The sequence below is a fragment of the Limanda limanda genome, chromosome 7 (assembly GCF_963576545.1).
Source record: "Limanda limanda chromosome 7, fLimLim1.1, whole genome shotgun sequence".
NCBI classification, from domain to species: Eukaryota; Metazoa; Chordata; class Actinopteri; order Pleuronectiformes; family Pleuronectidae; genus Limanda; species Limanda limanda.
In genome coordinates, this window is record NC_083642.1 from 6567509 (window position 1) to 6592399 (window position 24891).

At 45.9% G+C, this 24891-nt stretch overlaps 1 protein-coding gene across 1 annotated transcript in view; it reads right to left on the minus strand.

The window, feature by feature from the left end:
- The window catches only part of camta1a (calmodulin binding transcription activator 1a), a 294400-nt gene that overhangs the window by 109165 nt on the left and 160344 nt on the right, over positions 1–24891 (minus strand). The window contains 1 exon segment of the mRNA XM_061075151.1: positions 19033–19168. Coding sequence (XP_060931134.1) covers positions 19033–19168 — 136 coding nt within the window.

Consider the following 24891-nt stretch of genomic DNA (forward strand, 5'->3'; position numbering starts at 1 on the left):
CTTGAGTTAACTCGAGTAAAACGAGTTAAATTGCCCAGCCCTAGTAAAAACTGCAATATCACAAGTACTCAGACCCTGTATTCAGTGCTTAGTTGAATCACCTTTGGCAGCGATTACAACCTCGAGTCGTGTGACGCGTTCAAGCTTTGCACAACTGGATTTGGGGATTTTCTGCCATTCTCTTCTGCAGATCCTCTCGAGCTCCGTCAGCTTGGATGGGGACCGGTGTGGGACAGCCGGTTCCAGGTCTCTACAGCTGTTAGGGGTTGAGTCATCTTGTGCTTAGTGTCATTTTCTGGTTTGAAAGAGGTCCTGAGTGCCCTGGACCAAGTTTCCCCTGGAACAGTCCCCAAGTCCCTGCAGGCTGAGGTACATCCCCCCCCCCCACGATGGCACGCCCACCCCCATACCTCACAGTGGGGCGGGCGCTGAGCGGCGCCTTGTTTCCTTCCACACATGACGCTCATAATTGAGGCCAAACAGTTCAATCTTGCTTTCATCAGACCAGAGAATCTTGTTTGTCACAGTCTGAGAATCCTTTAGGGGCTTTTCTGTAAGTGGGCTTTCATGTGTCTTTAACTGAGGCTTCTGTCTGGCCGTGGAGCAAAGTGCAATTCTAATTACACAGTGCCAAATCAGGTCACCTGTAGGTTCGCACAATAATACATGTACTATTTCTTAGATTTATTTATTATTTCCAGACTTTATTCTATTTGTATTACTCTTAATCATATTTGCGGTGACACAGGAGCTCTAGAGATCATAGTGACCATCAGGTTTTTGCTCACCTCTCACACGAAGGCCCTTCTCCTGTTTGCCCTGTGTGGATGAGCAGCCTGCAGCTTTAGACAGAGCCCAACTTCTTCCAACTTCTTCCACACGACAGTAAACTCTTGGAAACCTTTTAATGCTGCAGAGAGTTAATGCAGCTTCTCTGTACCTCAACACAATCCTGTCTCTGAGCTCTGCAGGGAGCTTCTCCACTCTCATGGCTATGCTTTAGATCCGATGTGCACTGTACGCTTTGAGAAGTTATATAATAGGAGCCTTTAAAAATTATGTCCAATTAATTTAATTTACCATGGGCGTACTCTAACAAAGGTGTTTAGATGATCAAGAGAATAGGGAAACGTCTGAGCAAAATTTCAAATGATATAGCAAAGGGTCAGATATTTCAGTTTTTAGTTTAAAATAACTTTAAAGTTCATTACGAGGTATTGGGTGTAAACAACCACAGGGAAAATGTATTTAAATATTAACTTAAGGCTGCAACAAAACCACATGTAAAAAGAAATTGGTTCTGACTATTTCCTGATAGCATTGTAATTGAAGGGGAATTTGCTCTTGGTATGATATCCCCAGAGAAAAATCTCAATTTCTGGAGATTAGTAGATGGATAGTATCACACTATTACGATGTTACAGTCTGGTTAGGCAGACAGACAATTTGGTCCCAGTAACACCAGACCTGTCCCAGTCCCTGTGATGATTTCTTCAATTAAGCCTTCCTGGCAGAGGAGGCCAAATGCTTAACTAGGCAGAATTGGAGCTGCCACTAGCTAGAGGTAGCAATGGGCTCCACTTCAACAGCTCATTCATCAGCCCCAGTGCTACCACCGGGCCACCTGTTCTGACACCACGCAGGGATGGAGTCATTTGCATTCTGCTCCAGCCGTCCTCTTTCCCTCTTTCTCCCTCCTTCTCTTTCTCTCTTTCTCTGCCTATACAACTTTAAAGTTCCTCAGTTCAGCTCTGGCAGATAATTGAATACCAGGGTTTGATTTAGTTTGAAATCAATTTGGGAAGGGGCTTTTCATTCATTATACTCCTTGGCTTTGGTACTATGTCTAAAATCCCTCAAACTTTGGCAGGGGCTCGAACATCGTCAATTCAAAGTGAAATTAAGCAGCCCTGAGTTGGATTGACAGGCAAGGAGAACATGATGGGACAGGGAGGGACTGTTGTCTAGGGGGTGGGTGGGTGGACTCCTTTCCTATCCCCTCCCCTCCCATCCCCTCCTCTCCCATCCCATCCTCTCTCCCTTCCTCTCCTCTCCTCTCCTGGGGAGTCTTCTCTCCTCTGTGCTCTTTGTCACCACCAGGTGCTGCTGTGAAATAAGGAGAGAGGCGTCGACAGGAGGCAGCCAAGCACATAGCTTGACATTTTAGCCAGCTCCCTGCAGACACATATGGCGAGAGCGTGGGTGGATGAGTGTGTATGCCCTTATGTGGGACAATTTGCTTCCGTGAGCATGCATGCACGTGCGTGTGCGTGTGAATACCTGAATTAATTTGATACAGATACAGTATGAGTTCATATTTGCGGATCTATTTGCTTGTGGTAATTTTAAAACTCTACAACAACTGCTACAACTTCGTGCCAGCAACCTGTCCTCTGTTGATTGTAATCTACATCTCTGTGACAACATCAACTTGACAACAAGGCTCACACATTAACCACCGACAATTATAAATCAATGTAATGCATTATACAATAAGTTCCACTGCATAATGGGACATTAGGAGCACGCTGCACTGATAACACCTCGGTGCCGCTGAGAAGAGATATGGAGGTGTTTCAGTACAGCACATTCACCAGGCACTTTCCTTGGTGTAGAAAGACTCTTTAGCACAGACTGGAGGGTTGAATACAAGCTTTCAATAAAGAAAAGGGATAACACTGTCGAGCGAACAACAGCAAGAGCGCCTTAACTGAGAGGGATGCACAAATGGACACTTGGCATTACAGCCACTGTTGGGGACATCAGCGGCAGAGATCACTACAGGTTTTCTCCACTTTAAAAGCAATTTCTTCCTTTGGAGCCAAACCCCATGGCCAAAGCTTCCAAGTCGCTTATCTTCTTGTGTGCTAAAGCCAATTGTCATCACGCGGGTTTGAGGCTGTGTTAGATTGTTGAAGCCCCCCGGATATGCTAATCTGTGGTCTGCTCTGACCTTGGGAGAGTGTGTTTGCAGGGTGTCAGACCCCCTAATTCATCAGAGACAGGCCATTAGCTAGCTATCCAGCCACACAAACACACAATGGGAAAGGGAAGAAAGTTCTCAGGGAAACCGCAGCAGCCCTCGTTCCTGAGGTATCATTAGTTACTGCCTTTCAAAACTGCTGAATTGGGACACTTACCTGACTTGCCCCATTTTTTGCACCACGAGAGCCAAGATGTTGATGAATGGTTGTATGAAACTGTCACTAGCGGAAAATGAAGAGAATAGGGTTAAGGACACATCCTACCCACACGCTGCTACATAAAGGGCCGATGTAGGAAGAGAGCAAAACGAAAACGTGTTCAGATTTACTTGAATTTACGTGAATGAACAGAACAATGAATAAAACACCAAAGATCTGAGGCATCTAAGCACACACTCGCACTCTGAGCCTCTCTAAGGAGGGTTAGCAAATGAAGGACAGAGTATGTAAATTGAGCATTTTCAAACAATTTCAAAGATGGCGAAGGGGTTGCCACGTGAGGTCAGCGGTTGTGAACTACCTCATATATCTAGATGCTGATGAACGGTTGTGTGAAACTGTCACTACCGGAAAATGAAGAGAATAGGGTTAAGGACTCATCCTACCCACATGCTGCTACATTAGGGGCCGATGTAGGAAGATAGCAAAACTGAACATTCTCCCATTTACTTGAATTTACGTGAATGAACAAAACAATGAATAAAACACCAAAGATCTGCGGCATCTAAGCACACACTCGCACTCTGAGCCTCTCTTCGGAGGGTTAGCAAATGAAGGACAGGGTATGTAAATTGAGCATTTTCAAACAATTTCAAAGATGGCGAAGGGGTTGCCACGTGAGGTCAGTGGTTGCGAACTACCTCATATATCTAGATGCTGATGAATGGTTGTATGAAACTGTCACTACCGGAAAATGAAGAGAATAGGGTTAAGGACACATCCTACCCACACGCTGCTACATAAAGGGCCGATGTAGGAAGATAGCAAAACGAAAACGTGTTCACATTTACTAGAATTTACGTGAATGAACAGAACAATGAATAAAACACCAAAGATCTGAGGCATCTAAGCACACACTCACACTTGGAGCCAATCTTCGGAGGGTTAGCGAATGAAGGACAGGGTATGTAAATTGAGCATTTTCAAAGAATTTCAAAGATGGCGAAGGGGTTGCCACGTGAGGTCAGTGGTTGTGAACTACCTCATATATCTAGATGCTGATGAATGGTTGTATGAAACTGTCACTACCGGAAAATTAAGAGAATAGGGTTAAGGACACATCCTACCCACAGGCTTCTACAATAGGGGCCGATGTAGGAAACGAGCAAAACTGAACATTCTCACATTTACTTGAATTTACGTGAATGAACAGAACGATGAATAAAACACCAAAGATCTGAGGCTTCTAAGCACACACTCACGCTCTGAGCCTCTCTTCGGAGGGTTAGCAAATGAAGGACAGGGTATGTAAATTGAGCATTTTCAAACAATTTCAAAGATGGCGAAGGGGTTGCCACGTGAGGTCAGCGGTTGTGAACTACCTCATATATCTAGATGCTGATGAATGGTTGTATGAAACTGTCACTAGCAGAAACTGAAGAGAATAGGGTTAGGGAAACATCCTACCCACACGCTGCTACATTAGGGGCCGATGTAGGAAGAGAGCAAAACGAAAACATGTTCACATTTACTTGAATTTACGTGAATGAACAGAACAATGAATAAAACACCAAAGATCTGAGGCATCTAAGCACACACTCACACTCTGAGCCTCTCTTAGGAGGGTTAGCAAATGAAGGACAGGGTATGTAAATTGAGCATTTTCCAACAATTTCAAAGATGGCGAAGGGGTTGCCACGTGAGGTCAGTGGTTGTGAACTACCTCATATATCTAGATGCTGATGAATGGTTGTATGAAACTGTCACTACCGGAAAATGAAGAGAATAGGGTTAAGGACACATCCTACCCACACTTTTCTACATTAGGGGCCGATGTAGGAAACGAGCAAAACTGAACATTCTCACATTTACTTGAATTTACGTGAATGAACAGAACAATGAATAAAACACCAAAGATCTGAGGCATCTAAGCACACTATCACTCTGAGCCTCTCTTAGGGGAGTAAGCGAATGAAGGACAGGGTATGCAAATTGAGCATTTTCAAACAATTTCAAAGATGGCGAAGGGGTTGCCACGTGAGGTCAGCGGTGGTGAACTACCTCATATATCTAGATGCCAAGTGAGATGGAATAGTAATTACTCCTGTGCATCTCTGAGCGGAGACACAGCCTCTATCTTGTAAGCGGCAATGATTGACAGCCTCAATAAGAGACTCGCGCCGCCTTCCGCCCACACGCCCCTGCGACGACTGGTCAAACCAATCGTCTGGTGCCCCTCCGGCGGGGCGCGGGTGACACCCCCCCCCCCTCTGATCATCCTGCCCATCACATCCATCATGCCACCCGGCTCACCCCCCGTGCGAGGGCACAACCGAGGGAATCTAATCAGGCGGTCTAATTGAGGAGCAGGGCGAGCCAATAGCCGAGCTGGGAGGCTGCCTCCGCCTGGGCCGACTCGGGGGACGTCAATAACACTCAGCGGGTGTCGATTCATCAGACCTCCTTAATGTCATTAGCCCTGAGAGGTTCGCTTCACCCCTCTCTCCTTTCTCGCCCCCCCGTCCATCTATCCATCTCATTCTCTCATTTCTCAAACTTTCGCTCACTCACTCTGTTGCTTTTTTTTTTTCCCCCTCTTCCCTGTGTCTCCAGAATCTATCCATCTCCCGCTCTCATTACCCTCCCGCTCACTAATCTTTCCACAGGTAATAATAATATGTTCACCTTGCATAACAACTACAGGACTTGCCTGGAGAATGTTGTATTTCTGAGTCTGTCTCTGGGAAATTGGCACGTCTCCGTTCTCACCACCTCCTTCTCAGGCTGCGTCACCCAGATCCCCCCCCCCCACTCCCTCCTCCTCCTGCTTGCGTTGCCAGTCTCCTGCCCTCCCTCTCTGCCCCAGTAAGTTCTTCCTCTTGCTCTCCCAACAACATGCGGTGCATTTTTTCCAGCTGTTTATTAAACAATGCCAGAGCTTCCTCGGAGCAGGTGATGCAGTCAATTACTCCACAATTACCTGGGTAATTATGCAAAGGAGAAGAGAGAAGAGCAGTAGCAGAGGGATGGAGAGGACCTTGGCAGAGGTGGATCGGCGGCGTTGGCAGAGGTTGGGGCCCCGGAATGGCAAGCGATTGAGACCTTGAAGTGACAGTGCCAGCGAGAGTGCAGCTAGAAAGGACGCTGTGCTCCCTCACCTGCCAGAAACATACACTTACACACACATAAACAACCACAAACACTGCTTGGAACACTCTGCTTCTGCCCCAGGACACTGACACCCGGATGCCATGTGTGCATGTGGCTTTTCCTGAGTGCTTGAGCCTGTTATACAGAGTTTCGGTGTTTTTTCAATCTCTGCTTCGCCTCAACTCCCGTGACAATAAGGTGTCTTAAGAGGCAACAACGAAAGGAGGCTAGGAGGCAGGGAAAAGGTAGGAGAACACCGGATCAGGTGACCAAGACAGAAGAGAAGAAAAAACAACAGGAGAAGGGGGAGAAAGGCGAAATAAGATTGGATGTGAGAATAGTCCCAAGACTCTTCAGACTGATACCGATTAAATAAGTGGAGGCTGCTTGTATTCTGGCTTTTGATTTCAATATGTCTTTTTCCGGCCTCAAAAACTGTTTTAAATAACAAAGTGCACGTTTCATTTTTCTCTCCCCCGCTCCTTACCAGAAAAAAAAAGCTGCTCTGCAATCATCCATGTGGACTGTTTTACACATTGACAAGGAAACTGGTGTCAAGCAGGCCTGACAAGCATGTCTGGGGGTAAATTGAACCACACAGTAAGTATTCTGAAACAAAAAGTGTCAGATAGAAGAAGAGGGCTCGGCATATTGCCTGCCATTGGAGCTTTATGCACTTGGATTGAAAATATTTCCACTGGCAGGGTGAATAGCAAATTGCTTAGTGTCAGCTCATCACTTAAGGAGGATTGTTGGTGGGTATAACACTTCCCAGCACATGGCTTCTGCAAATAGTCTCAAGCCAGCCAACCCCTCTTAACTCCCTCCAAGCATCCTGACGTGATGCCGGGGCTGGAGTCCTGTCTGTGGACACTAAGCTTTTCGGTTATGACTCCCCAAACTCATCACTTTGGCTCATTTCGTCTCCGTGGTGCAGATTAATTTATAAATCCCCCATCAAGTGGGAGGTTAACTGACCAGCCAAAGTAAAGATGACCACATTTTACTGTGGCTCAGTTGAAGGGAAAGTATGGCAGCAAATAAGTGGTTTTACAGAAGACGAGCTGAGTATTCTATGATCCGGAGAAAAAGCCCAAACCCTTCTTCCGATAAATTGTTTGAAAAAAGGAAAACACATTCGTCCTTGCCAGAGTTATGTTCATTGGGTTGTTCGTCTGTCCACTTGTCTGTCTGCGTCTGGAACAGGGTCAGAGCCAGGCGGTCACATGACTATTCTGTGTTAGTGAAGATGGGCATGAGGGAATTACCTCACAGCTCCGTATCTCAAATCTGTGGGATTAAGCTCCATTAAACATGGAGCGCCGCCGAGCTTTATCTCGGGATTTCACTCTGAGACAGTGCAGAGCACACGGGGGAGGAGGGAGTCGGGAGGGAGAAATAGCGATGAAACGTCCTTCACCTTTATCGACCAAATTATATAAAAAAAAGGGGGGATGAGAAAAATTGCCTGTTCCACGGTACAATGGTGGAGGGGAGAACTTGGCCATCTTGCACTCGTGTGTGTAGCATGCTTAAACAACCAGACAGCCTGTCCACTGCCTCTGCAGCCGCCTCCTGGCACACACACACACATATTTCTGTAAAAGCAGGCCTTTCACTTAATGAGAAATGTCCACTACTTTTACTATGAACCTCTGCACTCCGACAAAAACACACACCTCTCATACATACACACAAGCACAATCAAACAAGCCGTGTGGCTTCAGGAGTAAAACAAGATTAATTAATCGTTTAGTGCTTTCCTTTCCACTGATAAAATGGCACACTCATAATTCGACTGTATTTTAAGTGTCTCATTATATTAAGTGCCGGTTCACACTTTGCCGTCGTGAAATGAGCACACAAATATCCTTAAACTTCTTTCCAATGGATGACCGTGAATAGCCCGAGCGTGGTTTCATTTGAATAATCAATAACACTTCAACATCAACACATTGTCGGCGTCTACTTGTGTTTTTCAGCGAGGAAATTAACCAGCTCATCGCGGAATATGTTAACTTTACAGCTTGCGAAAGAAAGAAAGAGAGAAGAGAGAGAGAGAGAGAGAGAAAGAGAGAGAGAGGGAGAGAGAAAGAGAGCCTGCTGGGAGTCAGGGTGGTCCAGTGATGAACACCTCCTGTGTCCTCCCTTCATCCTCTTTCTCTCTTGCTCCTCTCCCTCCTCTGGGCTGTTATTGATCTGATCTCCTCCTCTCTCAACTGGAGCCATGATTCATGTTGTTCCGACCGGCCCTCACTCACCACACACAGACACAGCTCAGTCATGCCCTCCCCTATCTATCTGTCCATCTGTCTCTGCCTGCTCTCCCTCTCTCTGGCCTCAGGCTAGTCAACCTGCTGTCCACTACAGGGCCACCGTGGCCCGGTTTGCTCCTGTGTGTGAGATCATCATCATTATTTGTATTATTACTAATATAATTCTCACTATCGTTATTTTTCCTGTATTTATTCTTAAGGTTTATTAAATTATCAACCAACTCTCTGTCTTTTACAGATTTATGTTAAATGCAGAATCTCAATTGTACATAAAGGGAAACATTAAGTTGAATTTAATTGGAGCTTTAAATCATATCTCATTGTGTGTAGCTCTTTGCTTACATAGTACAATAACACAGATTAAAATGCTATTTATTTTCCGACTAGTGAATCAAAAGATGGCTTTCATCAATTGTTTGTCAGTCGCTGCTATTTTTTTTTACAATATATATAATGTTGCTTATTCAGGTTTCATCTCTCAAAGTGTCTCAGTCTGCTCAAATGCAGACTGTTCATTTTATTGAGAGAAAAAAAAAAGAAAGCTGGAGATAGGGAGAGAGGGAGAGAGAGAGAGAGAGAGAGAGAGAGAGAGAGAGAGAGAGAGAGAGAGAGAGAGATGGAGGTAGAGAGACAGAGATGTGTATGGGACTCGCAGCAGCGGGAGCACATAAAAGCCCGGCTCCAGCCAAGGCCCCTGCTCCAATGTGTAGAAATTAATTGAGTGAAAAAAATCTGCTGTTTAAGGTTGAAGTGGGTTATGGGAGGCAGTGTAACAATTGTTTTCTGTTTGCCAGCGGCTATATATCGTTCATTCCGGCTTTCTCTCTCCTCTCCGCTCAGCACTCGACTCACCCTCCCCCCCCCACCCACCCTCCTTTCCTCCCTCACCATCCATCCACCTTCTAAGCTTCTCATGCGCCCGCCTCTCCCTTTCATCAGTCTTTTATTTTCCACAGTCCGCAGTCTTTTTGATTCATTTTTATCTCCCCCATTTTCATCCATCACAAAGGGAATTCTCTTTAGGTATCTTTAAATGTAATTTCCTAGCAATAACCAGCTCAATTTATGAAATTAGGTCCTACTATATCAGCACATGTGTGTTTAGTGTGTAAATTCACTCAAATACTGTATACGGCGTAGATACACACTTATCCCCTGAGATTCCTTCAGAGAAACTAAACAAATTCACACAATTTGTGTTGGTGCATCAGTCTACATATATGCATCATTACTTGGTGGCAGTGACATTAACAAGGGACCGGTGTCGACACACAATGCGGAACACGCTCGGCTTCCCCTTGGGCTTCACCAAGTGACTCACTCTCTCCCTACATTTAGAAATCCACAGAGTGTGTGTTGCTGCCTTTCATTCCAACACGAGCAAAAATAAAACACATATCAAAACAGCAACAACAAAAACAACAAAAACAACAAAATCATCATTGAAAATCCACAGAAATTGAAGAAACAAGGGAAGGAAAGATGCATGCAGCGCTCAGGATACATCTATTCAGATTACTGTGAAAAGAACAAGGTTAACACTGATGTATCGGGCAGGAATGGAAAGAGAAAAACGTCAAAAGCGATACAAACATGAGAGGAGACGATGGGAAGAGGAGAAACACAAGGCAGGACGACACAAAGTTATGACTAACAAAACAAGACAAGACCATTCCTGCATCAGTTTTTCCTCTGTTGCCCAAAGCAAAGGGGTTAAAACCTGTTTCCCGAGTTAAACTCCTCTTTAGCATCCTTTCATGTGAAATACGAAAACCTTTCAATATCACTCTGAGGAAAGCACGGTTGTTCACACTCTATAATTCTATACAAACACTCAGCCATTCTCTTTGAACTTTGCTGCTCCACTCATTACACCTCTTTGAAGAGTGAATGCTGAGGCATTGGAACATTTTGATTTTGTAGTTATTAAATGTAACACAGCAGCAAATTACATCTAAACCTCTGTGTTGCTGGTTAATAATACATAGACCATGTGCAGCACCCAGTAGAATAAATAACCGAGCAAAAGGCAAAGATAAAGGTAGCCGATAAGTAAGACGCTTGAGTATAACAAATTCATCTCACAGCAAATGTCAATACACAAATATATATTTTTTTTGCAGATGAGGCATAAAAAAGCTCTTGTGGAATTTGTGGGGCGAGCGCTGCTGCCTTTCTGAATAAAGAAGAAGATAACGTCGCAGGATGATTCCCACTCAAAGCCTTTGCCCCTCTGTGTGTGGTACTCTCCTAAACACCAGTGCTGCGCTCCCTATCTGAAGGATATTAGAAGAACCAAGTGTTCCAGAGCCAGCAGGGGAAAGAGGAGATCTGAAGAAGGCTGATGCTCTTGACATGGGGGTTTTCCTTCACCACAGGAATGGCCTCATAGTAACAGAGACCACTGGACTAAGCAACCTTTTTTTCAAAGGGAAGAGGCTGGAGGTAAGAAAGAGAGCGATGGAGAGCGGGAGAGGAAAGGGAACAAGATAAAGAACGAAGGGGAGAAAGGAGCGCTCGCACATTCAGAAAAAGGCATATCCCGGAGAGATATCCAAAACATTTCAGACAGTCAATATAATACATTTTACAGGTTTTCAGGGGAGAAAAATCCTCTCTTTGATTCTACTCAAACCTCAGCCAACCCTGGGGTTTTGGCCTGTAGACAGATATGCCCCAGAAATGCATGAACCAGTCAAAAGTGGTTGTACATCTTTAAAATGGAATTTTGCAAAGGACTTGCACTCTGACATGATGGAGGTGGGAGTGATGCCGCATCGTCCTGCCTTCCTTTGAACTCCCTATTCAACTGAATGCAGCACTGGTTTCGAGGTCAGCACCAGAGTGGCTCTTTCACTATAGAAAACACATTGTACCACTTGGTGTTTTCCAGGCAATGTGGATCTCTGCAGACTTCTTCTGGCGTGGATATGAGAAATGGTAGAAAGCACAAGCCTCGGTAAGAGTTGCTCATTAACATAAAAGCCCGGGCCCCGTGTTGCCCAGGGATCTGTGTTTCGCTCACAAGACCAAACAAAAGGAGAATTCTCACACTCGGAGCAAACCACAGAGTCATCCCAAGCCTGCTCGCTGCTCGCTCGCTGCCTGCAGTGCTCTGTTTTCCACACCCTCTCTGCAAACCTTTTTTTGCCCCTGCTTTGCATATCTGCATATCTACTGCTCCCAGGGGGGTTACATATATCAAAAACTGGCTAACTCAGTTGATTCGGTGGACCAGCAATATTAATAAGGATAATGAGCGACATGCAGAGAACTAGGAAGCTTCGGTCTCAAAAGAGGGTTTTCCTGCCAAGTGTCCCCAAAGCAACAGTCATATGGATTCAAGTCATTTCCACCTCCTCATTTCACTGTGTTCCATTATTCTATTGAATTAGTTTTTACCACAAGAGAAATGAAGACGGTGTGTGTAGCTGCCGGACAATTTCTCTCCGTTCTTTTCACCGGGCCAGGGAGGGAAGTTGGGAGCTGTAAAGTCGGGAGTCCCGATAAAAAAAAAACAGTATATTAATGGGCTTTATCCATTTATAGAACTCCAAATCCGAAAGTTTTGTAACAAATTAAAATGTTTCTCAGTCTTTTTCTTTTCTTTTTTTTTCTTGGGGACAATTTGCTTTCCACTTCACAGCAAAATCGGGGGACCCCCTGTGGAGTTCCCTCAGCATGACAACGCTGCAACAAGTGGGAAATTCAATTACAGAAGCTGTCGATAATGCTCAGCTTTTGGACAAGCTCCTTACACATTCAACCCCAATGCGGCGACCTTTCCAAAATTAGGGGGGCCTCAAATCTGGCGGTTGGATTGAAATGGTGATAGCGGGGTCAGCGTGAAAGGCAGATTGAGTGCTTAACGGCTGCGGAGTGATTTGGCAATTCTAAGACCTAAGAGAGGAAAACTAATTACTGTGGGCTTAAAGGAAAACCATGGGTAACGTGGATGCTCCCAATGCTGGGGGTAAGGCGTTCATGTGGGAAGGCTTTGGTTTGGTTGCTAATAACAAGATAACAACCCCCATTAAGTCATTATGCTGGGGAGAGGATCACTGCTTTAATCTACTGTGCTGGATTAAAAAAAGAAGAAGAAAAAAAATCACACAATTACTAAAATGGATACCCAGTTCCAACACCTGTACCTATTGTGAATGGCAAGATCTGAAGCTAAATGCTACTAACGCCCGAGTAGTGATTTCCTTTGAGTCCAGCGTGACGTCTTTATTATTGCACCATGAAGCGTTTTACATTCTTTGCTGCAAGGTTTATGTTTAGCTTACATTAATATTTCACTAGCCTGACTAAATGAAAGGACCCAACCTTGTACCTGCCGTGCCCATGTAGCCACTCCACGACTATTACTCCACGTGAGGGCGGAAGGTTAGGAGCTATAACCATGGTAACCATTCTTTAAAATATCACACACATTGGTCTTAACTCCTCCACAATCAGGTAATTCAAAAAAGAGGAGCTAGCTGTGTGAGCTCCAAGGCAAAGAGAGAGAGGGGAAAAAAAGAAAAGAAGCTGAATAACAAAGCAGGCTCCGGGAGAAGAGAGAAGACAATGGAAACAGTAATCGATTTACTGTCTTTACAGAGAAGGCAACTGACTGTTGTCTAACAGACAGCCAATAAGTTGGAATAAAAATGGGAAAATACAAACTTTTTGGCCTCGGGCGTTGCCTGTATCAGTAATCTGATCTTAATTTCACAGTTGACTTGGGGCAGGAGCAGGAGGGAAAGCATGCATGGTGTCACCTCCTCTCAGAAACAGGGGTTTGTTTAGTGCCCTCTCACATCTGGCCTCGCAATCTGGGGACATCAGCCGCTGCATCTATAAATCAGTTCTACCACTGCAACCGAAAACACACAGCAACACAAAGAAACCCCATTTCACAGATATGCAGCTAGTTGACTCACCAACGCTACCCATCCCGGTGGCTATGGAATTGGGAAATGTTATTTCTTTCCCCATCGATTTGAACTATGACACAAAATGGTACAAGCATAACGCCGTGCCTGATGGGAGTCACTCGAAATCGGATATAAATTTGCTTGGATGGACAGAAAGAAAAAAAACGTCAATATTTACTGCAAAAAGTGAAGGCTAGACAAGGAGTTAAATGTTGAAGGTCATGTGATATTGAAAGCCAATGCAGTGTAGCATCCAGCGCGCATCCACTAGCATCCACTCCATTACAACATTAGCAACTAATGTTTTGACATTTGTCTTCATTATTATCAATGAACAGAGGCGATTGAGCCACCAGCATGCTCCATTACCCTCCTTCATTGCACAGTTGCACAGTTGAAATCACACATTAGGGTGGATCCAACATGAAATGACAAGTTACGGCGGCTAAGGATGCGCCAGCTGATTATTTAGGTGGTGGCGGGGTTAGCGGGTTGGGTGAAGGGATGGCGGGGTGGAGCTGAGGCAGGCATGGGAGTTAGGGAATTGCTGGAGAACTGTATTGGCATTAAAGTCTGGGAAGCGCGGGGGCACAGAGCAGCACAGCACACCTAAAGAAGAGAAGCTCATTTCAATCGGTATAATTAGCCTGTGGTAATGAAATAAGTCAGAGGCACTGCCACCTTCACTTAAGAGAAAATCGATCTGCGTTTGAGGGAGTTTATTAAAGCTTAGGGATAATGGGGTGATAGGATAGAAGGGGCGGAGGACTGGAAGAAATGAGGAGGGGGTTGAGCCCGGCATCAACAGTTAATCAGGTAAGAAGAGGTTGGGAGCGTTGGGGCCGAAGCTCGACAAGAAGTGGAACGGAGATCAGTCGGAGTTCGTCAAAGCGATGATTGAGGTCTCTGCTATTTCACAGCGGGAAGCCAGGGGGGATCCCAGAGCTACGGACACAATGAGACTTGCAGCTTTAATTAGGATGACATCACTCTGTGGGGGGAACAAAGCCAATCAAAACCTGGTGTAACCCAGGATCCTGATTAATGGACAAGCAAAGTGACATCCTCATTAGGGCGCTTGCTAGGATCCCTGGGCAGATGTGGTCATGGGTGGGAGCTGGTGAACAGTCTGAGCTCGGTAAGAGGAGGTTATGGTGAGATAATCGCTGACGGACAACTGTCCTCAAGTGCCCCAAATGCATGCTGGGTGCTGGTGGTGCTGCTTGCTCATTTATCCAGCCGTCTGGCCAACTCACCTGGAGTGATGGGGGAGACGTCAGGAAGGCAGGCTGCTATTTCACGGCCTGTTAAGCGCTAATGCCGCAACATGCCCGGCGCTCCAATTTTAGGGAACAGGGAGCATTACCGCCCAACTCCAGGTTCTGTCCGTCTGGACTGTGGACTTGGAGTAGGGGGGTGGAGTAGAGTAGAACAATGAAAGATCTAGTAAGGGAATTAAAAGGCTGAGAAATGAAAGACACAGAGGGAGGAGGAGGAGAGAAAGACATACATGGAGAGAGAGAAAGAGTAGAGCTCTGTTTTACACGGGCTGCTGAGCCAGCAGGACACCAGCAGCACACGCTGACATCTACTACTGCCACGCAAGGCTGCCTCTCCCAGGCCCCAGAAGGCCTCTCACTCCCGGACTGCCAGCCCACCCCCCACGCCCGAGCCACTGAACATCACTAGCCTGAAACACCCACAACATTTGTCCTCTCTGTGCACTAAACCTGGCCCATGTAATAACCACAGAACCTCTATTAAGCCCTGGCTGGCTGGGGAATCAGAGCAGCAACAGCACTGCATGAGTGATGTAAAGAATAGCCTGTGAAAAAAAAGGGAAAAAGGTTAAGCTCAAGTTATGTCAACTCTTTGTGCACTGCCTCGTGAAGGTAGCAAATAAATTATGTATTGAAATGGATCTTTACTTTCTGCTTCCAAATAGAGTGGTGAGCGGAAAATATCGCTTGTCTCCTCTCCTGTAGGAAGTCCAACTTTCACTGAGCAGGGGGCGGGGGTCAAGTCATTTGTATGTGCTTACTGTAAGCATGAGTGTGCATGATGGGTCAAGGATCCCATCATAGGTGGGTTACAGCAGTGATGGATGGCCTCTCGCTGTCAGTCCCGAGGAGTGGGGTGTTTAGAGGACATGGCCCAGGTCCTCCAAGGCTGCCAGATGTGAATGTGTACACAGACACACAAAAACACACAACACCGTCTGAAGTGGTGGACGGAAACAGTAATTTAGACTTTGACTCCATCCCAGGTCACCGGAGATGGGTCAATAAAAATAGTTTTTGGGGAAGTTATTACTGGAGAAAGAGGTCATGGGAGAAAAATCAAATCTAAGTTATATTTCTATCAGGTCAGTAAGTTAATCCAACATTAGTTGAGGGGCAGTTTCCTGTGTGTGCTCGGTTTCTCTCTCTGAACAAGGGATAAGAATTCACGTGACTGCAGGTTGTACTTTCCCCCGACCACTCATGAGCAATGAATAATTATTATTATCGATGACAATTATCCGAGGCAGAATCAATGCAGAAAGTAATGGCTGGCAGTGGTAGTGCTGCAGTAGCAGTAAGACACACACACACACACACACACACATACACACGCATACACACACAGAGTTCAGCAGCACTTGCACAGGTAAGGTAAGCGCCTGATGCAAGAGGTCTGTCAACTCGTTCCTTCTTGTTATATCATCGCTGGACAAGTGGACTGTTCACCGCAGCCTAAAACGACCCTCAGGCCACCGGGAAGTGTCCCAGTGTTCCCAACAGGGACCTCCGCCACCACCAGTCTCCACACCGTGATTCAGCACAGGAACTGAGTGCACAGTGTTACTATGTACAGTTTGTGCAATAGCAGTTATAGACCAAGTTCTGCGAGCTCCCATGTGGCTTTGCAGTCCTACATCAGTCTCTGCCCGTGTTCTCTCTATCCACTCACCTTCACATCCTGCACCGGCTCTGCAGCTCACAAAGCAATTAGCTCTGGTAAAGTAGACCGGTAACAACATATAGGAGCAGAGACAAAATTACAGGAGGGAGAGTTACACTTTTTTCGCAGTAACCGCCGGCGGCTCGGTGAACAGCCAGCAGTCTTTATGTGTGTGTGTGTACGAGATGTGATGATTTTGCTTTAGTGCACTCTTTATCTTGTGTTGTTGCATACTGCTCACCGCACATCACAGGTTTAATGATTCGGCAACTGTACTCTATCTGACCCTCTGCGCATTGAAAGTAATGGGCATAAAATACAGTAATAGTAGGCAGCGGATTACTTAGTGTTCAAGTGTCGACTGGAATGTAAAGAAACGTAAAGACTCCGGGGTTTGGATACTAAAGAAATCTGCCTGCGTTGCCTCAGCTTCTCTCCGGCTGCTTCCTCCACGGTGCAGCAGAGCATCATATCACACACGTCAATCCACGATACCAGCACGAGTCAGACATGCTGCGGTGACGTGCGTCGAACCATCAGACGGAATAAACAGCGCAGCATGAGGCATTCAGAGTGGAACTGAAATAAAAAATCAAAGCTGAATTTGGCCGTTGCTCTTTTAAAATGAATCAGTGAGATTCATTGGAGGCAGCATTGCTAACTTACAGCCTTTCTTGAGAGAATTAAATTAGCAACAGTTTTCATGGCTTCGTGTTTTACAAGAGAAAGGAAATGCACCATTATAGAACAAGAGCCTGTCTCAAGATACAGCCGTTGTAATTTTGCCAAATGAGGGAGTGACTGCTTTTCTGGAGCATTGACCAGCACTGATAATGGAAAATAGGACAGTGGCCCTACAGTAAAGTATTCTGTGAATGCCGATGTGCTCCTCAATGACATAGAAAAAAACATCAGAAACAAAGTAGACTTTTCAACTGGCACTTGCTTCCATTTTCCAGTAAACCTTCTGCTTAAGATGTAATTTTATTCATATTTTTATACATGCTTTAGGACCGGATTTGGAGGAACAGCTGGCTCCTGCTATAAATATTACTAGACATGTTTACTGTAAAAGAGCCAGCTTATACCGCTGCCATATCATAGCACAATGTCCCAGGCTGTTTTTTTGAAGGGATATGTGTCATAGGAGTGGAATCTGAGCAGCGCTGGATCTGGTCGAACACATGGAGACCAACACAGCTTGAATGAGAGAATTAAAAAGACTTGCCTGTAAATGGAAACTAACACAAGAAGCTGATGACATATGACCCAATCCTGTTGCTGGAATAAAAACTAAATGCATTGAATGATTTCAATTGATTCTGTTTGAAATCTAAGTAATAAAAGGTTGTCTAACCCGGACTTTTATATAAGAGAACACATCAATGCACCTTGATGCTGGTTGCCTACAGTCAGCCAAACAGAGAAGGAGGTTAGAGTTGCTGTCTGATCTCTGTCTCTAAAAGGTTACACGTATTCTGTGGGGATTGACACAATAAGAGCTTTACCATTACTGTATTCACATGTTAATATAAAAGAGTATTACTGACTGAACCTCCTTTAAAACTGGTACTGTCAGAACCTGGGAAAAAATATGTAACAGTCCAAAAAGCTGGATGTGCCTATTCCCAACAGGTTATCAGACCACTGCAAGGACCAGAGATGACACTGAGCTGGTTGGAGAGGGAGGAGGCCATTTTCGTGAAGTGACAAATATCTGGAGGAGTACAAACAGAGAGCAGAGCTTCTGTTGGGAGAATGCCTGAGCTTTGTCTTTGTCACGCTGTGTGACACCGGCTCACAGCACCACTCCCTGAGGTGTGTGGTTGGGTTATGTATACATGTGCACGGATTGAGCACAAGCCTGTGTGTGTTTGTGTGTGTGTGTGTGTGTGTGTGTGCGTGCGTGTGTGTGTGTGTGTGTGTGTGCATGTGTATGTGAGATACAGAAATCTCCCCCACTCACATCTCTACCTCTTCTCTATCTGAGCTCCGGTGCTTCAGGATTCAGTGCTTGTGGCTGAACAAGTGAAAAAGCCCAGAATCCAAACTTCAGTACCTTTTGAAAGAAGGGGAAGTGAAGGAGCCTGGGGATGAGACTTGCCTATTCTCATATATGGGACTGCTGATAAATCAGCCGAGGTGCTAGCACCTCAGGTTGAGCAGGATTGAGCCTTGCTAAGCCAAGGACAGAAACAACCGGGGCTTTTATGGCTGTGGCTGGTATGGGGAGCGACTTGGAGTGAGGTGAGGGAACGCTGGCTCCACAGCACTGCTTTGAGCCAGCAAGATTAATGTAGGCTCTCTGGAGCAAAGGCAACATCCAGAGCCTTAATAAGGTACAAACAATCGGTTCCACTCCACCGGCTTCCCAGGGAAAACTATTGTTGTGCCGCATTGTTTCTTGGTGAGGCTCCTCGGAGACGCGGGACGACTGCAGCATGTGACTGTCTCCATTACAGCCAGGGGAGAGCTCACTGTAAACCCGTGTTTGTCTGTGCCAGAGTGAAGGTTGGCTCACGTCCCTGCCCACCCCCCCCCCCCACCCCACCCTGCCTCCTTCCCCCTCGAAATCCAAACTCTTGTCAGCCCACTCACCTCAACTCCCTGCACTTTCAACTTCATGTGATCCTCCCGTGTGGTCTTCCCGTCTTTCCTCTTCTTCCAGCAGTAGCCATCCTTCCTGTACTTCACCTTCTTCCTATTGTACAGTATCATCGACCCATTCTGCGGCCTGGATCCGTGGAGACAGGACACAGAGAGAGAGAGAAAGAGAGAGAGAGAGAGAGAGGGGGAGAGCAAACGACAGAAAGATGAGATGAGAAGAATTTTTAGGCAAAGCTACAGCACAGCTCTGGGACTCATTTCAGAGACGTACAAAGAGGCCGACACGAGTCTGCGTCGGGCAGAGAATGCACCAGTGACTTAGATGACAAGGCTTCTTTATGGTGTTTTTTAGTTTTGGGTATGCTCACTGACAAAGAACAAAGCAGCCTTCAGCACACATTTTTTCCCAATGAGAAGTGTGTGTGTGTGCTGCAAGCAGCTTAAGTGACACTCCTCTCACAGAGTAAATTACATGAAGGCCAGTGTGTAAGGCAAGCGGAGTGGGGGGGGGGGGGTGTGTGTGTGTGTGTGGGGCCTTTCCTTCCTTGTCTCTCATTCATCCAACTTAAATGAGTAGTGGTGTTGGAAGTCCCTAGGGGGGGAGAATATCCTCCCTCACACTCCATTCATAATTCAATCTCCCTCCACCAGACCACAGCCTGTAGGCTCATAATGATATAATGTAACTATTTGATGATAATTTTCCTTTCCACTTCGATTTGTAACAGAGGCATTTGGCGCTCAGTGTTAAACATTAACAGAAAGTGTTGCATAAAACATTTATGACTTACTCAACAATTAGCGAGCCGTTGAACATGGCTTTGTGTATTGTGGTGCGGCTTTGGGTTGTGAGTATACATGAGTTTTCACGTACTCTCACAAAGACACACACACACACACACACACACACACACACACACACACACACACACACACACACACACACACACACACACACACACACAGCTATCCTTGTTAGAACTAGGCATTGACTTCTATTCATTGTGGACAGCCTGACCAAAAGGTAACAAAATGAGCACACACACACACACACATTCACATTTACACACACAGCTCCAGGCTGAGGATCACAGAGGACATTTAGGCTAAAAACATGGTGCTGTTTCAAGTCGAATTTGAATATTGGGCTAACAGAGACTCGGATGACACCACAGGATCAGTATCGAGGCATCTCATGTATTTTTTCTATTCTTTATTTTATGTTTTAAGAAGTGGTCACCAGCTAGATAGATTGTATTGAAGTACAAACACTTCACCCACCCCTCCATCAGCATAGTGGTGAGTAGATAATGTGTGCATTAACATTTTTGAGTGAACTATCCCCTTTAACCGAACCTTTTTTTCCCTTTGAAACAAAATGCTTTATCTTACGGGAACTTACTTTTTTGAAGATAAGGAAGAAGATAAGTTATTTATAATGTGACTGTCAGTCAATGTAGGTCCCTGCAACATGAGCAATACCTTTACTACACACATAAACATGAATTTATGCACACACACACACACACAGCTGCTGAGATCTGGAGCTCTCCCAAATCAGAACAGCTTTGCCTCAGCTTTTGGTGCCTCACATTGAACGAGTGGAGAGCCACCTCCCCAAGCTGCTGAGGCGGCCTTGTAACCGTTGAGGGCGGCTTAACCATCCAGTCAGCTGGTGAACCTCGTTAGGCTCGTGCTCACCGCTCACATGCACAACAAACACAATGACACACAATGACACAAATGTGCAAAATTACAGACAGGAAACAAAATAAGAGCTCTGATCAAAACAAAGAACAAAAGCAAAGTTGATTTGTGTTTTCCGCACCAAATATCCAAAATATTTTCTTGTTTATTGTTAATTTTTTTTCACACGGTTTATTTATAATGCTGCATGCATCATTTTGCAGCGCTGCCTTCGGGGGCCAGGGCGCGTGTTTATCTTGGTATCACTCATCAATCATTTTCCCAGCCGGATCTCAGGGGCCAGTGGAGAGGGAGGAGAGAGGGGGGGGAGGTGGGGTCCCTGCAGTCCCCCCCTTCTGTGGCCCTTGACAGCACCTTCTAATGGGAGACGCCACTCAGACGCTGACGTGCTCACTCTTTGCAGATCTCCCTCCGTCCCTCTCCTCCTCCCTTCCTCTCTCCACCGCCCTCTCTTCTTGCCGTCAGTCAACTCAGGCTGTGAACCGGGGGGAATGTCTTTGTCTCCTCCCTCGCTCCAGCTCGTCTTCTCCTTTCTCTCCCCCCCTCTTGTTTCATCTGTCTCGGGATCCCTCACCTCCACTCGCCTGGACCTCCCTCCCTCTCTCCCTCCCTCCCTCTCTCTTGCTGTCTTCTCCTCACTCAATGCCCTCCGTTGTTTTGCACCCAGCATACGTTGCAGAAAACAACTCTTAAACAGACATTTTTATTGGTCAGTTTGAGAAGTGGAACCTCTCAATGGCTCTATGGAATATACACAGAGGATAAATTGTGCTCGGGTTTACAACATCTGTAATGTCACACAGTGTGGAGGTGCGATCATAAAGAGCCCGAATCACGGACTGAGAAGTTTTGCCGATTGCTGCAAATCTCGATGTGTACTCGTACAGATTTGCATCCCTAAAGTCATTTGAAGGACACTCGCTTGACGTGCCTGCATCAGCACTTGGTATCAATCAAACCCCGGAACGGCCCTGTCCAGGAGTGTGATCCTATTATTTGTTTCGATATCATTCTGGAGTTTTGCCCTTCAAAAAGACACAAGGAGTGTGCGCTTCTTAAAATGTAGCCCGGCGTGAGACACAAAGATGGGCGCGGATGAGATAAGGCAGAAAATCAAATGACACAGGGCTATCTGATCTCCCCCAGAGCACTGGAAATTGGGGTGAGGCTTCGGTGTCAGAGGCTCCACGCCGTATTTATCGGCTTGGCGCAAAAAACTTATTCGCTCAGCTATTTTTGAGTGACTGTTAGGGAGATGCTATTTTCAATTCAAGGCACTTTGGACCCAGAGGAGCGAGCCCAGACACCCGCTCCGGAGAAGGTCTGAGGCCGAGACCAGAGGAAGATGCAGGGTAAGGTAACCTACTGTGTCTCCTCTTCCTCCTGCTCTCTCTCTCTCTCTCTCTCTATTCCTCCCACTCATCTCCTACTACTGTATACTCAGGCGTTTCAATTAATCTTATCAGAATTATACATATTTATACATGAGGGGGAAAAGCTAACTGCTCTGTTATCAGAGAAGCGTGACAGGAGGCCCTCTGTCTCCGATGCCTAAATGTGGCATATTAATATGGAAATACAGGCTTCTGACAAAGTGCACACACATGCTTCACAGCCGCCTCTCTCTCCTCTTTGGAGTTTGTAGCGATAATAAGCTTTACCCTCAGGGTGGTGTTAGGCCTTGTCCAGTCCTTTAGGAATCATTCATTTACTCAGGTAATGGCATTCGCTCAATCAGATTTGTTCATTTGAAAAAGTCAGGGGGAGGAGGGGGGGGGGGGGGGGGGGTTTATGAGGCTGGTGACGTGTTCAGCATGGGTAACAGAGCCAGAGCGGGGGGGAGCCCTGGCCGACAGACAGGCAGGCCACCGCTCACAGGCTCAGCTTCCCTGTCTCAAGGCCTGTGGGTGCTAATAGGGTTGCAAAGGGGCGGAAAGTTTCCGTTAAATTTCCGGAAACGTTCCACGGGAAGTTTAGCTCGGGAATTTTGAAAAATTTTGATTGTTCATCTGTTCATTTAGCCTATTTCCATTCATTCATCCATCAATTGTAAAATATGTTTACAGACGATTCCAATTGTTTGGCTAACTATTTATATCTCTGGCATTGCATCAGTGTTTTTTTACAAACAATCTTATTCTACAGAACAATGCCACGTGCACTCTCTCATGTGTGGAGGCATTTCCCCCCATCCAATGTAGAAGGAAACGCTGTGTACATTGCAAATACTGTGCAAAGACCTATGTTAAGAATGACACAACGATGCAGAAGCATATAGTCAAGTGCCCAAAGTTTCCTCAGGGCTCAAATCAGCCTATGACAAAACAAAATGTTTATATTTATGTCTGTATATGACAAGGTAAATACAGTTAGTATAAATTACCCACAACATTTCCAGTTTATTCCCGTTAATTCCCGTATATTCCCCTTAATTCCCCTTAATTCCCGTTAATTCCCATGGAAAGTTTCCAACTTTGAATATTCCCAGAATTTTGCAACCCTAGGTGCTAATAGAGAAAGGTGGGGGGGAAAGCAGCATGATAGTGAGAAACAAATCCGAGTGAGTGTTCCTGATTCTCCTGCTTCACGAGAGATCAGTGGGGAGAATCCATCACTTCTAAAGCCCTAAGATGTTTCGGAGGAAGCGGTGATTGAACTTGATTTACGAGGAACAGAAACTGGTTTGTTTCGGGAGAATACAGAAGTTTTGGCAACGAAAAAAATGTAATACTCAATATATTACGTCAGGAATAAGCCATTACCGCATTACCACACACAAAACTATTCAACTATATCACTGTGCACTCAACTGCAAGACGAGCATATAGTGGTTTAATTGGCATTCCGGATTATAATGGTAAGAATTCTGTGTTAGTGGGCGTTTTTCTTATCAAACTGGTGACAGGGGATGAAATACAGCGTTTCAGTCTCGGGGAACCAGTGTAGCAGGAATCGACAGGCCCCAGTCCCCCCCCCCCCTCACTTCCTATTCCCCATGATGCTCCGGGTTTGATTAATACCATACACTCCGTTTTTCTCCCCAGTGCAGCCAGGAGAGTGGAGATGAGAGAAAGAGGAAGAGGAAGAGGAGAGGAGAGGAAGAGGAGAGGAGAGGAGAGGAGAGGACAAAAGAGGAGAGGAGGAAAGAGGAGAGGAAGAGGAGAGGAGCAAGAGGAGAGGAAGAGGAGAGGAGGAAAGAGGACAGGAAGAGGAGAGGAGGAAAGAGGAAAAAAGAGGAGAGGAGGAAAGAGGAAAGGAAGAGGAGAGGAGGAAAGAGGACAAAATAGGAGAGGAGAGGAGGAAAGAGGACAAAAGAGGAGAGGAGGAAAGAGGAGAGACAGAGGAGAGGAGGAAAGAGGAGAGGAAGAGGAGAGGAGGAAAGAGGACAAAAGAGGAGAGGAGGAAAGAGGAGAGGAAGAGGAGACGAGCAAGAGGAGAGGAAGAGGAGAGGAGGAAAGAGGAGAGGAAGAGGAGAGGAGGAAAGAGGAAAAAAGAGGAGAGGAGGAAAGAGGAAAGGAAGAGGAGAGGAGGAAAGAGGACAAAATAGGAGAGGAGAGGAGGAAAGAGGACAAAAGAGGAGAGGAGGAAAGAGGAGAGACAGAGGAGAGGAGGAAAGAGGAGAGGAAGAGGAGAGGAGGAAAGAGGACAAAAGAGGAGAGGAGGAAAGAGGAGAGGAAGAGGAGAGGAGGAAAGAGGACAAAAGAGGAGAGGAGGAAAGAGGACAAAATAGGAGAGGAGAGGAGAGGAGAGGAGAGGAGAGGAGGAAAAAGGACAAAAGAGGAGAGTAGGAAAGAGGACAGGAGAGGAGAGGAGGAAAGAGGACAAAAGAGGAGAAAAGAGGAGAGGAGAGGAGAGGAGAGGAAGAGGAGGGCCAGCAAGGCTTTGAAGATAGGAGGGGTGAGGAGGTCTGGGCCTGAAGTGGCTCGGGAGGGAGGCAACACCTGCTGTTCTCAATTACCCATCAGAGCCTTTAGCCATCACAGCCTTTACCCCTCTGTGTCAACAACCCCACTCACACCTACTGCTCATCCAAACACACACACACACACACACAAGTACATTTTCTGTCACACACTGACCCTATTAAGTATAAATAAGAGGCACAAATTCGGCCCTCGGCCATCACACACATGTACGAACGCA